This window comes from Falco rusticolus, chromosome 2, assembly GCF_015220075.1.
Source record: "Falco rusticolus isolate bFalRus1 chromosome 2, bFalRus1.pri, whole genome shotgun sequence".
NCBI lineage: Eukaryota > Metazoa > Chordata > Aves > Falconiformes > Falconidae > Falco > Falco rusticolus.
Genome location: NC_051188.1, coordinates 102,776,792 through 102,791,828, shown reverse-complemented (window position 1 = coordinate 102,791,828; position 15,037 = coordinate 102,776,792). Strand labels below are relative to the sequence as shown.

Below are 15,037 nucleotides of genomic sequence, written 5' to 3'. Positions count from 1 at the left end.
ACGGCCCTGAGGTTGGGGACCGCATCTCGCCGTTGCTCTGTGGCTGCCGAGAGCACCGTTCCCATCTGCTGTTATGCCTATCCAAGAAATCTTTAGGGCTTTTTTCTAGCAGGGGCATCACTTCTTACAGATGAGGTAGGAAGCACCTCAGAAGTGCCTTATGAGCCATCCCCCACCCCCCCAAAACACACACGGATGTTTCTCCCTACACACACGGCTCTGAACCCCTCCTTGGCAGAACGGGGAATCCAGGCTACATCTCCTGCATCGAACATTGCTGTCCCCGGCACATCGGTGGGAAGAAAGAAGTAGCTGCTACCTCCTGTTAGCCAGCTCTCCTCCAACCGCTACCGCCCGCTGTGAGCAGCGGCCGCCCCCCGCCCGCCCGCCTGCCGCAGGAGGGGCCGCCCTCGGGCACCCACCCCAGGCCGGGCGGCGAGCTACCACCCAGCTCCGCCGGGGTCTGAGCTTCCCCCCTTCACGCCCAGACCCCCGGGGAAGCCGGGCGGAGCGGGGCGGGGGCTGGCGCCCCCCGACAGCATTTTCGGCAAGTTCTGCGCTTGCCCCCGTCCCTTCCCCAGGGATGCCCCCACCCCGCCGGGCCGCCGCTGCTGCCCCCTGGCGGCAGAAGCTGGGCAGCGCCCCGTTCCCCAGTGCCACCGACCCGCTGAGGGTCAGGACACGGGACCCCCCGCTCCGGAGCTTTCAGCCCAGCCACACGCCTGTCACACTGCTCACAGCAGTACAAAAAGCTGGGCACACACCCCCTTCAAAATAAACCCGAAGAGCTCTGAAACATGAAATTCCGGCTCAGGTTAAACTATTTCCTAAGGGGAAGCAGCATTCCCAGCTTCCTCTGCAAGTGGGGGAATCCAGGAGGAATTCTGCATTCCCAGAGCACCGAGCAGGCATCAGGAGACCGTGTGGGCTGGTGATATAATTGGCTTAAGGTTCAAAAAGAGACCACCCAGATGAGACCCCACTGGCATATCCTCCCTGTGGTCTTGGGTTAATCAGAGGTGGCAGGTACCTCACAAACAAAAAACAAAAACAAGAAAGCAAATGTTGCGCTCCTCGGGGCGGGAGCCAATGCCTGCTTCTTCAGCACACCACACCAATAGGTCCAAAGCCAAAGTACACTCCAGAAGGTCAGGTTCAAAAGACACACAAATTATTTCAAGTTCAGTGCAAAGACCACTTATAGTCTGAAGAAAATATGCAGAATCTGTGTGTGTAGTCTTAGAGTAGACCTTAAATCAAGAATCTTACTTAAGAAAATAAGCACCTGATACCATTATTAAAAGTCCTCTGCAACATTAATCAAGACCGGGGGGCGGGGCGAAATATCAGTTTTTCAAGTACTCTGAGAAGGCACAGACTGTGCTTTAAAGCTGTGTTGTGGTGAACAAGAAACTAAACCAGGGGTCGCAGACTGTTAGCTTATCAACATACGTATCAAACTCCGCTGTATGCCAGTAAATCTGAACAGCGAAAGGTTGCACTAAGCACAGAAATGCCGAGCAGCACACACACACTTCAGCACACACCTTAAACAGGTTTCTGCAATTTCATCAAAAGCTACTTTTACCACTTGCATTTCTTCTGCTGTGTTCTGACCCATTCAGCATCTACTTACTATTTAGTTCAATTAAGCTAAGTTAAGATTTCCTTACCTAAATGTATTCTACCGAACTGCCACCCTCCCTCATACAAACTATACTGTCAACTGATTAGAAAGAAAATGACGCAGTTAATAGTAAAAATAGTAATCGGGATAAAATTTGGAGAAAATATTTGCACTTCAAAAAGTAATAAAAATCTCTTCTGGTATGGTAACAGCTCTAACAAGCTAGGGATGAAAATTAGGTCAGAAAAGCCCTTGTGAAATTTAATTTTGGTATTTAAATATCAAAGAATGAAAATGCATAATAAAACCTGCTACACTAAGGGTGCAAGTAAGACTACATGCCTGGTCCTACTCTGGAAAATTATCTTTAACTGCACTTATACAGCAGAAAATATTAAACTCAAAGAACTTTTCAGCATTTACATTCTGGTATTTTTGTATTAGTAAAGCAATGGTAATTACACAGTTGTCTACTGAATGGAGTCTTTTGAATCGGAAACACAATAGAGTAATTTCAATTCTGACAGGAAATCAAATCAGTAAAATAGTATTATTTTGTAATTTAAGGGCTTCTGAAAGAGCACTTTTTTGTTTTTGTTTGGTTTGGGGTTTTTTGTAAGATATTATTTGTCTCAACCTTCTATTGTAGTAGGCAAAGAACTCAGTGGAATTTCATCATGAAGTTTTGGCAAGAAACAAACACATCAGGTCAGAAATTGGAATTAAATATTTTCTTAATGGAAGGCCAAACAAAGGGTCTTGAAATGACACCAAGAAAAAGGGGACGGCCTTTTCAGCTGCCAGTCTGTAGGCCAAACTGCACTAATCAGAGGACAATGTACCAACACATACAATTGTTGTCAAGATAACAAGGATAACTTGCAAGATGAGTTATCGCAAATAAAACATATTTTTCCCTAAAGGGTTGTTATAATATTAGATATGTAATTTCCCCCTCCAAGCAATTTTATAACACACACACACACGTCCCCTTTTTTTGGGGGGTGTTTTTTGGAGTGAAATCTTTAAAGTGGACTGAAATGTCTGATAATGGCTTTGTATGTATCTGTGATTTAGGTCCACAGAATTCAAATTGATTACCTGAGAAATCTTTCTATGCAGCACAAATATATCATGTAAAAATACACATTTTATTATGTACATTTAGAGGTTAAACTTAATTTAAATTGATACAGTTTTTCCTTCTTCAGTTTCAACTTTTGCCTCTTGATGTTCTGCTGTTGCTTCCAAGTATTTTTCTTCAGTGACCTGCAGAAAAATCAATTTTGTTATATTTTTAACAATTATTTAATTATCCTTGATGCTGGAAATGCTCTCCTCATACTGTCACTTGTAGGACAGCCTGCAAAGACAATTATTTTCTCTAAAGTTAAACAACCTGAATGACAAGTATCTTCAAAGTTATTTCATAGAAAAATAACGTGGGCTAGGTTCTGAACACATCTTTGATTAACAAGTTTCAGCACTGTTTTCTTCTCTTGCCACACAAATAAGTAAAATATATGATCTGAAGGCTCCAAAACATCTGCTGTCTAACTCTTACGAAGATCTCCTACATTTAACCACGCCTTGATAGTGAGTCTCTGGTCATATGCAGCTTAGGGTATTTTATAGTTCCATATATCTTAAAAATTTGCCTTTTCCATTTACTCAGTCATTGTAAAGCTTCTCTTGGGTAAGTACATTCCAACTTTGAAACATTGGTTGTTTAACAGAAGAATGTTTGCAAGGAACTCTTCTTTTCCATGTAGGTTTTAAACAGGCAAAAAATACCCAAACTAGTGCATTTATGCAGTTGACTGAAATAGCATTCCCTTGTACGCCCAGTAGCTTCCACCTCAGTTCACCCAGTGGTACTAGATTTTACCCCTGCATTTCCTTATCAGAAACATGTTTGCATGTGTTCTCCTAACCTGTGGCAGAAAACTTATTACTTAAAATCTGGGTAAGTGTAAATACATTCTTCCATTATTTTAGACTTCTTATATCATGTTTGTGATTAAAACAGGGAAAAATAATTTTGAATTTTACACACGTGATACCAATAATAATTCTAGAATTGAATTTGAAAAATACTAATATAGTTTAAAGTGATAATTAACAACAGCTTAGAGAAATTACTATAAAAAGTATATGGGACTTGCAGAAGCAGACAGCTTCAGAGCCATAGATGGAAAGTCTGATATTATTCACTCCAAGGTTGTTTTTTTTAATAGTACAAATTATATCAATTGAATAATGTATGTTTTAACTGTACAATGCATTTTAATAATCAGACTTCAGAAACAATACTAGCACATCCTCTACTACACAGCAGTTAGATTTCCCGTGCATCCCATTTTTCTTCACCTGCAAATATTTCCCTTCCTAAAGGTATTTTCTTGAACATATTACCCATCCCTAATCATTCAAATTCTACTCTATCACAGCATATCTTTGTATTTGGTAATATTCATCACTAACGAGACTTACCAGCCTCTTTGATCTTTCCAGCAGTTTGTGCCACACGACATGGTGAGCCTGTATTAAATGTCATTAAATTATGTTAGTGTAGGTTAAAAAAAACACCACACCTTAGAATAGATTCTGACAACTGCATAGAAATGCTGGCACAAAACCATAACAATTCCTAATTCAGATGCTACAGCTTATGATTTGAGTGTCCAATTTGCACATGTTCTTTTAAGGGACTTAAATAAACGCCGATCACATCCGTTCACTGTGTGGAATCATTGAGGGCGTAATGGGCAAAATCTTATGATGAGGAAGGAAACACAGAGGTGAGGTGAGGAACCCAGTGCCCCTTGTCCCTTGAAAATTTCCCCACCTGAGACAATAGCACATGTGCTAGACCACAGGTCAAAATCACCTAAGTCAACAGGAATGGGGAGAAAGACTCATCTCCACCCACAGTTCTGCAAAGCCTTGAAGATTGATTACTGCTAGGACTTTTTTTGTTATAGTTGTTAAGTTTTACTTAGGTGTCATGAAAGACTATGAAATGGTATCCTTTATCATGAGTACAAATTTCAAGTTCTGCTCTTTTCTGAATCTGAATAAACACCGTCAGAGGCCTCAGTTTCAGAAGATCAGCATGCACAACTAAGGCAAGGTGAATTAAATGTCCATACAGAAACTGCACAACTGAAACAACACTTTCAGTACTGAAAAATAACATCAAGGGCCTTCTGATGCAAACTTTTCTAGTTCTGATTTCACATCCACAATAGTTCCAGGAAAAGAAACCCCAAATATTCAACACAGCCATCATCATGAGCCTTCCCTTTCTGCTACTGTTCTCACCTCCGAATTACATTCAGTTACCAGCACAGCATATAATCAAGGCTGGAAAGTAAGGCAAATGCCGTAACTTAAAGAAAGAAAACCTGTACAAAATGGATTAGTTACCTTTAAATGGACTGGCAGGGACACACCCTGGAACCTCCTTATCAGTTCAGATTCATTAGTCTGAAGGTTATGGGCTGCCGTTATCTCATACTGGAAACAGAAACCTGTCCTTGGAATATGAGGGCCTTCACTAACATCTACAAAGTCACCAAACCTGATGGGAGAAAACAAAAAACCTATGTCAAATACAGTTGGAGAGAAGTACAAGCCTATTTGTTTTTATTTTTGAATAGCAAATTCTTATCTACAAAACAGATGAAAGAAAATCCACAGAAATCTCAAACCAAATCACTAGATTGGCACTTCTAAGTTTCCTGGAGCAAAAGTACAGGTCACACGGTTTCCTAAAACAACCTTAGGAGATTTAAACCTCATAGAAAGAGAATCCTAGGTTTAACAAATCTCTGAAGCCATGTTGGCTTGAAAAGCGGGATGAAGCTGCCATTCACCAGAAAAAGATTTGTCTCGACAGTATTTTCCACAGTACAGCATTTAAAACCTGCACAGGTATTTCCCTTTCAGGTCTTGGAAAACTGAAAATCAATTAAGTGAGAGGCAAGATGATGTACAGCAAAAGAATACTGAGAACAAATCGCTCTCAGAAATCAATAGGTAAGCCCACTTTCCCTCTTATGGAATGAGCTACAGAGTGCAAGGAAGGAGAGAACAGACACAATATTGTTCTAAAATTTCAAGAACCATTGCTGCAAAGACATCTGTTCCTTTAGAGATGTGAACTCCAAAATCAAATGCAGAACGATTTAAACATCTAGAAAACTGAGCATCCTACACCAGCCTAAGCTAGTCACAAATTCTTTTACGTGCAAGTTACAATACAAGCTTCCTGCCTCCAGCCAAAGAACTTTCTATCTTTACACTGTATACCAGCAGCCAGCTCCATTCTCATCACCACCACAAGGCAGTAACCTGTCAGTTAGGAAGGTCCTGGTTTCCACTGGGACAGTTAGTTTGCTTCTCAGTAGCTGGTACAATGCTGTGTTTTGAATTTAGTATGAGAATAAGGTTGATAGCACACTGATGTTTTAGTTGTTGCTGGGTAATGCATACACTAAGTCAAGGGCTTGTCAGTTCCTCAGGCCCTGCCAGGGAGAGGGCTGGAGGGGCACGGGAAACTGGGAGGGGACACAGCCAGGACAGGTGACCTGCACCAGCCAAAGGGATGTTCCATACCATAGAAAGTCATGCCCCTATATAAACTGGGTGGACTTGGCCAGGGCCTGCCAGTCACTGCTTGGGCTGGACATCAGTCAGTGGGTCATGAGCAGCTGTATTGTGCATCACTTGGGTTTTTCTTCCTTTTGCATTTTATTCCTCTCTCTCCCCCCTCCTCTTCATTACTGTTATTGTTATTATTATTATTATATTTTCTTCTATTTCAATTATTAAATTGCTCTTATCTCAACCCATGAGTTTTACCTTTTTCCACAATTCTCCTCCCCATCCTGCTGGGGGCAGGGAAGTGAGCAAGTGACTGTGTGGTGCTTACTTGCTGGCTGGGGTTAAACCATGACAGAAGATCTTGACAACTTTGGAAGAAAAATCCACTATACAGTCCTAACTCTTGTTTTCAAACAAGTATTTGGTTTGTATTTTATTTAACCTGTCAAGCTCTAGAGATTTATTTAGATTTTACATAAAAGCATCTAAGGCAGTAAGACTTCTCCAGCACTTACCACCTTTAACAGAAACATAGTGAGACCCACCAAGTGTAAGTATCACAAAACAACAGTTGTATAAAAAACAAAATCCCACACCTAAACAACAGCTTTGTAAGACAGACTACAGACAGCAATAAATACAAGTGATTCCTAAATTGAAAACCACCATAAGTAGCTTACTGCTCTCATTTGCAGAATTTGTATTAGCAAATATTTCAGAAAATCCTTATAGAGTAAGAGTGCAGTTTTGCTCACCTATGTAACATTACAATTCCTTCCGTATTCTGAGAAGCTTTTCGTTCTATCATCTCCATTTTGTATCTGAATAAGACAAAAAAAAAAGATTTTAAAAATCCTCACCTTTAGCACCCAGTTCTTATAAAAATACTTAAGAGATCAATTTAAGAAGCATTCTCAAAAATCATGCTCCTATTTATGTGAGCTTTGAAACAGGTTTAAAGCCTTAATTTTATAGGACAAAACATACTGATGTTTCTTAAAGCATGTCATACAGACCTGCCAGTCTAACCTCAGTTCCTAGAAAAACCTTCTATGATAAGATCACCTGCCTAGTGGATGAATGAAAGGCCATGGATGTCATTTTTCTGGATTTTAGTTAAGGCTTTTGATACTGTCCCTCACAGCATCCTTCTGGACGAACTGCACAACTGTGGGATGAGTGGGTTCACAGGGCACCAGGTGAAGAACTGGCTGAAGGGCAGAGCTCAAAGACTTGCTGTGAATGGGGCCACATCTGGCTGGCGACCAGTCACCAGCGGTGTTCCTCAGGGCTCCACTCTAGGGCCAGTTCCGTTCGATACATTAATCAACGATCTGGATGCAGGAGTTGAATGCACCATTTGCAAGTTTGCTGATGGTATCAAACTGGGGGGTGCTGTTGACTCTCTTCATGGACAAGAGGCCTTGCAGAAAGATCTAGATAGATTGGAACACTGGGCAATGACTAATGGGATGAAATTTAGCAAGTCCAAATGCCGGATTCTGCACCTGGGAGGGAGTAATGACAGGCACAAGTACAAACTGGGAGAGGAGTGGCAGAGAGCAGCCCCGCAGAAAGGGATCTGGGGGTGCTGGTTGGCAGCAGGCTCAGTACGAGTCAGCTGGGTGCCCTGGCAGCCAAGAGGGCAAAATGCATCCCGGGGTGCATCAAACACAGCATAACCAGCCAGTCGAGAGAGGTGATTATCCCGCTGTATTCAGCGTTGGTGTGGCCTCACCTGCAGTACCGTGTGCAGTTCTGGGCCCCACTATTTAAGGATGTGAAGAAGGTCCCTGAATGCATCCAGAGGGCAACAAAGCTGGTGAAAGGGCTGGAAGGCATGTCCCATGAGGACTGGCTAAGAACTTTGGGCTTATCTAGTTTGGGGTAAAGGTGGCTCTGGGGTGACCTTATGGCTCTCTACAGCTTCCTGAGGTGGGGAAGCAGAGAGGGAGGTGCTGAGCTCTTCTCCCTGGAATCCACTAACAGGACACATGGGAATGGTTCAAAGCTGCTCCAGAGCAGGTTTAGACTGGACATTAGGAAGCATTTCTTTGCCAAGAGGGTGGTCAAACACTTGGAACAGGCTTTCTAGAGAGGTGGTTGATGTCCCAAGCCTGGCGATGTTTAGAGAGGCATTTGGACAACATGCTTTAACTTTTGGTCAGCCCTGAACTGGTCAGGCAGCTGGACTAGATGATCATTGTAGGGCCCTTCCAAATGAGATTAGACTATTCTAGTGTATTCTGTTCTGCACATCTGTTATAGGAAGGCCATGCTCTCTCAGCAGTTTTATTCAGAAAAATAAAATGAACCTACCACTTCAAATAAAAATAAGATTTTCAAGTCACATGTAAGACTAGAAGACATTATCAAATCACCTAAACTGATCTTATGCAACAATGTGCAGTCCTCAACAGCTGGTCATCTGCAAGACAGCAAAGTGTTCTCTGCTCTTTCTACACACAGAAAAATACACATAAAACGTCTAAAGCTATTACCAAAAGTCAGCTCCCACCTGCTGTCAATGCTTCCCAGCCAACACAGCAGAGATGCTAGTCTGTATGTCACATTAATATCATCTTAATTATTAAACTAAAAAAATATTTATTTTTGCAGCCTTAGCATATTTTTTTCCCTTCACAAAAAGATAAAATATTTATCATTTCCCCCACCTCTCTCCAACCGCCAAAAAGCTGTGGACCAGAGAATTTTTTCCCAAAACATTGATTAAGCATTTTTTCAGCAAAGACTGGAGTGTTTTGAAATTCTGTTATAGCACAGGCCAGAGTTTTTATCCATTTTCCCCCTGCAGAGCTCAAAACCTGCATTTCATCAAATCTTCATATGAAGATACCAAGATATGAAAAATCTGCATTTCTCCGAATATGAAAGCCTCTCAGCAAAGGCTGAGAGTAACTAGCACATCAAGTCTAACCACCAGAGCTTCAACTCAAAAGCAGTGAAATCTTGAAGCTCAATATTAAACTAAGTCCTCTACAGTCTTTCCATTTGTCACAAAACTACACCCAGTAAAGGCGCCTGGTGTTGGCCTCTGGAGAGAACATTAAAAATGAAATAAGGTGCAAACAAACAGAATGGAGGCAGGCTCATTCAGGGTAGCAGGGGAAGTACCTTCTTACTTCATATGTCACATCTTATTTTAGATTTACAAAACCAAGAGAGATCTAAATGAATTTCTGATTGCCTTCTAAAAGAAAGGCAAATTCAGACACTTACCTGTTATGCTGAAACATTTCACGTGCTATTTTTGCTTCAACATGCAGCATTTCAAATGGCAGGTCCTTATGAATAAGCTTACTGGCATCCCTTGTAAAAGAACGGAAGTCATCCTAAAAAACAGTTGATACATATAAAGCTGTCACCACTGTTTCACAGCTGTAGTAGGCACAGCATAGGAAACACCAAATATTAGTCAAAGCAATAAGGATCATCTACTACAAACACTAAATATAAGAATATAGCTGTAGGACTGTAACTCTTACTGTTTATCAGCAACAGATTCCTACAGATCATCACTGTTTATATGGACTGATTCAATGCCCATTCAAATCACAAAGCATTTTTCCATCAGAAACAATATATGTTAATTGGAGTTAAACTTCTCAGGTTTTCCCTACGTGATATATACACATATATACACCATCTTGCTACTGTTAAATACTCATCTATGTATCTTTTTTGCCCAGAGTCATGACTCCACTTATAAATTAACTCTATTGTGATGGAATCAAAGGGAAAAAAGTACTGAATATTTAATAAATCAAAATTGATCTCCTTGGTCCAGAATCCAAAGCTCTGCATAATTCAGGTTTACTGATAAAGAAGAAATTGTTATGACAAGAAATTAAATTTATAAGCCACACAGAAAATATTTCAAACTGTTACTTCAGCTACAAGATCATACTGAAGAAAAATTCTGCATTGTACCAATACTGCTTTGTTAGCCACACATGCCTCTGCTGATACCTGGGCATAACGACAAGAACAGGTGCCAGATGAGTAAAACCTCTGTGATCACACCAGCTACCAAAAGCATTTTGAGACTTAAGAGGTTTTACATTATTAGATTTACTGAAGAGCACAAAATATAAGCAAAATGTTAAGGTGAGCTTCCGCTGAATGTGCTCACAGTTCTTTTACATCAATCAACTGATAATGCTGTAAACCACTAGGTGAAAATACACATTATTACACACATTTTTATTTTCAAAGGGGTCTAATAACACAAACACTATAGTTGCATCTATGTTACTAGGCAAGAGCAGCTGAATAGGAGCAGATCTGTATAGTAACAAAGATTGCACTGAGGTTCCAATAGCCCCACCAACCGTTTTTGAAATTGTATTTCAGACCAGAAGTTACTCTAGTCTCACAGACCTAAAACCTGTGGGCATCTGGAGGACAGCTCAAGGTTTAGTTTCATCTGAAAGGAACCCAGTCTGTGTGCTGTAAAAGCACTCTGCAATGTGAGCCAATATGTGGTCAATGCCAAGATTAGTTACCAAAGAGTACTCCTCATCCAAAAAAAAACCAAAAAACTAGTGTAGATATACCCAATAAAAAGTAAAAAACTCACTGCCCCCTCTCCCCCATTAGAAAAGAAACACTGGACAAGGATGCAAGATATACAACTTTCCAGGCAAGAAGTTATTGTGCTTACATTTGTTGGTTTCCAGTCATTCAGTCTATTGTCCAAAATGACATCATAACAGAAAGCTCCAGAGATCACTGCAATTCCAATTCCAAAGAGAAAAATACTCATGTTTGTAACAAAGTATGTATTTCATTGCCATAATACATTCTTATAAATCTATCAACATGAAGAGAAACAGAATAATCCCAAGAAATCCATTATAAAACACTAATTTTCAGCTGTGATTATACAGTCAAATGGCAGATGAAACCTGTATCATTTTCATTTCACTTTACTGAATGAGAAAGTAATTTGAAATTATTTTAATGTAATGTCAGTATAAAACAATCCCATTAAAGAGGAAAAACAATTATACAGCTTCCCAAAACTGCATCTAACATTGAAAGAAAAAAAAAAAACAACTTTGAAAACATTTCATTCTTTCCTTTGCATGTATCATACATGAAAGTAAATCTACACTATTAAATTGTAAAAAAGAATTTATTACATACAGAAATCAGACAATATTAAAGCTGAAGTAAAATGTTTATCTATGACACAAGCATGGCACAAATTTATGATAAAGGCAACACAAACTTCTTTGAGTCATTAGAACACTCTTTGTGTATATTTTCAGTTATTGTCATCTTAGAAATCAAGCTTATGAAACCAGCAAGCTCACGCTATTTCTATACATACGGTATAATGATATAGGTTAGTATATACAAGATTATTCCAAACCCTGGTAGAACTGGAATATTCACTCTACACTTCCCAATCAAGACAAATGTTGAACATGCTAAAAAGGGAATCAATTGCAGAAGGACTTCACATGACCAACAACCAACTTTCTTATATATCAAATGCATAATCACGCATGCTTTGTTATTTAAATAACTCATCTCTTGTGCATTTTCTCACTTTAATATATCTTAAATCAGGTCACAGATGAGCAAAAGTTGTTACCAACCCTGTTTGTACTTCAATAATCTTCCAACTTGATTTATACATTCTAATTTTTAGTAACTCAAGTGGTCGTAAGGTTATGAAATTATTAGAAATACATCACATCTAAATACCTTACTCATGTAACTTCACAATAAAAAGGTTGTGTCCTTGAGTTATTAACTTAACCCATAAAATCACTTCACTTAATTGGTCTGAAACCCAGCTGCAACACAGATGTATTTTCTGTATTTTGATAACAAAATTGTTTTCAGTGTGATTACTATTAACTAAAGGCTACAACAACAACAGTATGTAATACACTTATCAGTGCTAATGCCAATCAATCATTGGAAAACGAGCCTCTGTTCTTTTGGTAACACTATCAGACACTCACTTAAGAAGCAGCAAAAGACAAGACAATGAATATAGAACACTTATATCACCTGGCACTTCTGGAGCTTTGATCATATTGACTGAGTACTCATCTTTGAATGCCCGCTTTAACACACATGCCATGATCATGGCACAGGAACGCCAATAGGCCTATAAAGAGAATTTCAAAACAGAGATGTATCACCTAGAAGCTAACAATCCGTATCAGAAAAACATGAGCTATTTATTCTGAAAGAATACCTACATTTAACTGAATGATGCACAAACCTAGCTGTCAACCTAAGCATTGCTGTCTCTAGTATTTAAAGTTCTATTTGGAGATGATGATTCATATAGAATCAATTAAAAAAAAAAATCAAACCCGCACTTAAAATGCAAGCCAGAGGTTTCCCAAGAGATATTTAAATCTGAAATCTTAGAATAATATGACAAAACAGGTTGAAAGGGATGCCCACACATCACCTAGCCCACACCCTGGTCCAGCTAATGATAACCACGATGCACTAACCAACTACTAAAAATATCTGAACTTTCATGACAACAAAGTTCAAGAAAACAGACAAACATGGAACTAAAAAGGGCATACGGAATCAAGTGGTCATAATCAGGGTCGCCTACAATGGGATAAGATACAGCCCTACCTTGTTTACTTCCTCTGGATCTTCATCTTTGAAAGTAAGGAACTGAATTTCACATGACTTGGTCAAGGGTCTATACATATCCCAGACTTCGCCATCCACAAGAGCTAGAACAGATTTCTTGCAGTGCCATTCACTTAAGTCTAAAGAAAGTAAAAAAAGTATTACACAGTTATTAATTATATTGCTCTGAGCCAGCAGTTCAGACCCCTGCATTTGTAACAACAAACTGCAAGGGTCACTTCTGTAAATTCCTTGGAAGGATGAGCTGTTAACTCACCCAAAAATCAGCTCAGCTTCTACTGATGTATTTTAGTAAAAATGAACTTTAAACTTACAAAACATAAATATTCTGAATGCATGTCTGTTATCTCAGTCATTAAAACATCAATAATATTAACACTTCACATTGAGATGACAAGTACAACGCGCAGCACAATTTTCATCGTCAGTGCCACAATGTTAGTTTAAGAGTCCATTTACTTACGCATGGCACAATTGTACGGAGTAGACAAAGCTTTGTTCATTACAAACACGCTGCCAGGGTGCGATTTCCCAGTGTATTTCACTTCTATTTTCTCAATTCGTGGATAAAGAGACAACTGCCTCTCCTTCTCTTTGGTGAAGAGCTCATTGCGCATCTGAATCACTTCCTCAGATGTCAGTCTCGAAACAGCTGGTGTGGAGATGAACCCTAGTAAAAGGAATGATCTAAAATCAGCAAGAATCGTTTTTCAAAGCCTTTTTATAAGATGGTGGTTTCTACAGAAAGGAAGACACGCCACTGCACTGCTAAGCTGTCCGTCTGTCTCAATGCGCACGAGGTCAGCACTCCAGCAGCTCTCACCGCCCGGCCATCCCCGGCCCCCGCAACGCCTGCGGGGAGCCAAACCGAGAACCCCGACGCAAGGGAAGCTCCGTGAGGCTCCCCGGCTGCAAAGGCCCTTCCCTCAGGCACAGGCCAGCCGCGCCCGCGCTGCGCCACGGCGCCCCGGGCCTGCCCCCCAAAGCGGCCTCCGCAGCCCGGCGGGGCCCGGACCGGCGCCGCACCGCACCGCACCGCCCCGCCCGGCCAGGCACGGCCGCCCTCAAAGCACCGGCGCGGGACGAGCCCGAAGCACGCCCGGCGCCCCGCCACTCACGGCGCCCCTCCTGCCAGCCCCGCAGGCAGCGGACGGCCCCGCGCGCCGCCATGCTCCGGCCCCGCCCCGCCGCCCCGGTGCCTCCTCCCACGGCTCCGCCGGAAACAGCGGCGGCGGCAGCACCGTTCCGCCCGCCGTTCTGCCCGCGGCCGCCAGGCGGCACCGGCGGCCCAGGGCGGGGGCTCGAGGTTCGGCGCCGGGCCTGCGGGACGGGGCCGGCCCTTCTCGCCCCCCGCTTTTAACTCTCTCTTCAGAGGCCCCTTGTGTGTGTGTTGGCTGCACTACGCTGCGGGCGTTAGGCGTTGCCCCCTTTGCCTCAACAGGCCTCGTTACCCTGGGCAGTAACGTCATCCCTGAAAACGACAGCTTTTGGGCGGCCTCAAGGTGTATGTTCAGCCATCCCGGAGTAAGCATCACAAATGCTGGGGTGACACCGCTAAGGCCGGCAGCCTGGTGGCTGGTGGAAGGGGTCTTCAGTGCCCAGCTTCCTGCTGAGGCTGAGCCACGACACAAACAAGCCTAACGCTAGCTCCCCCTCGCCATCACCAGCCTTCTGCATGGGGCTCGCATGGCAAGGTTTTGGTAGCAGCAGGCTACAGGGGTGGCTTCTGTGAGAAGATGCCAGAAGCTTCCCCCATGTCTGACGGAGCTAATGCCAGCCGGCTCAGAGATGGGCCCGCTGCTGGTCAAGGCTGAGCCAGTCAGTGATGGTGGGAGCACCTCTGGGATAACTTGTTTAAGAAGGGGGATGGGAACAGCAGAAGAACTACAGCAGAGGAGAGGAGCGAGACTGAGAGAGTAACAGCTCCGCAGACACCAAGGCCACTGAAAAGGAGGGGCAGGGGTTGCTCCAGGCACCAGAGCAGAGATTCCCCTGCAGCCCGTGGTGAAGCCCACGGTGAGGCAGGCTGTGCCCCTGCAGCGCATGGAAGTGAACAGTGGAGCAGATATCCACCTGCAGCCCATGGAGGATCCCACACCAGAGCTGGTGGATGTGCCTGAAGGAGGCTGGGACCTGGTGGGA

The 15,037-nt window shown here is 42.3% G+C and overlaps 1 protein-coding gene across 1 annotated transcript; it reads right to left on the bottom strand.

The window, feature by feature from the left end:
* Window positions 1-2,757: 2,757 nt before the first annotated feature.
* On the bottom strand, window positions 2,758-14,082 carry MRPL39 (mitochondrial ribosomal protein L39). The gene is made up of 10 exons (XM_037377743.1): window positions 14,014-14,082; window positions 13,359-13,565; window positions 12,875-13,014; window positions 12,284-12,383; window positions 10,920-10,987; window positions 9,476-9,588; window positions 6,991-7,056; window positions 5,057-5,210; window positions 4,121-4,168; window positions 2,758-2,896 (listed from the first exon to the last, which is right to left on the bottom strand). The coding sequence occupies exons 1-10, from the start codon at window positions 14,063-14,065 to the stop codon at window positions 2,810-2,812; spliced, it is 1,035 nt and encodes a 344-aa protein (XP_037233640.1). The 5' UTR covers window positions 14,066-14,082; the 3' UTR covers window positions 2,758-2,809.
* Window positions 14,083-15,037: the final 955 nt, after the last annotated feature.

Coding starts and splice junctions, on each gene's coding strand:
- MRPL39 (XM_037377743.1), bottom strand. CDS start 14,065: ATGGCGGCGCGCGGGGCCGTCCGCTGCCTGCGGGGCTGGCAGGAGGGG. Junction 12,384..12,874: donor ATCCAGAGGAAGTAAACAAG/GTAGGGCTGTAT, acceptor TTCTCTTTATAG/GCCTATTGGCGTTCCTGTGC. Junction 4,169..5,056: donor CCCTGCCAGTCCATTTAAAG/GTAACTAATCCA, acceptor CATTTAATACAG/GCTCACCATGTCGTGTGGCA.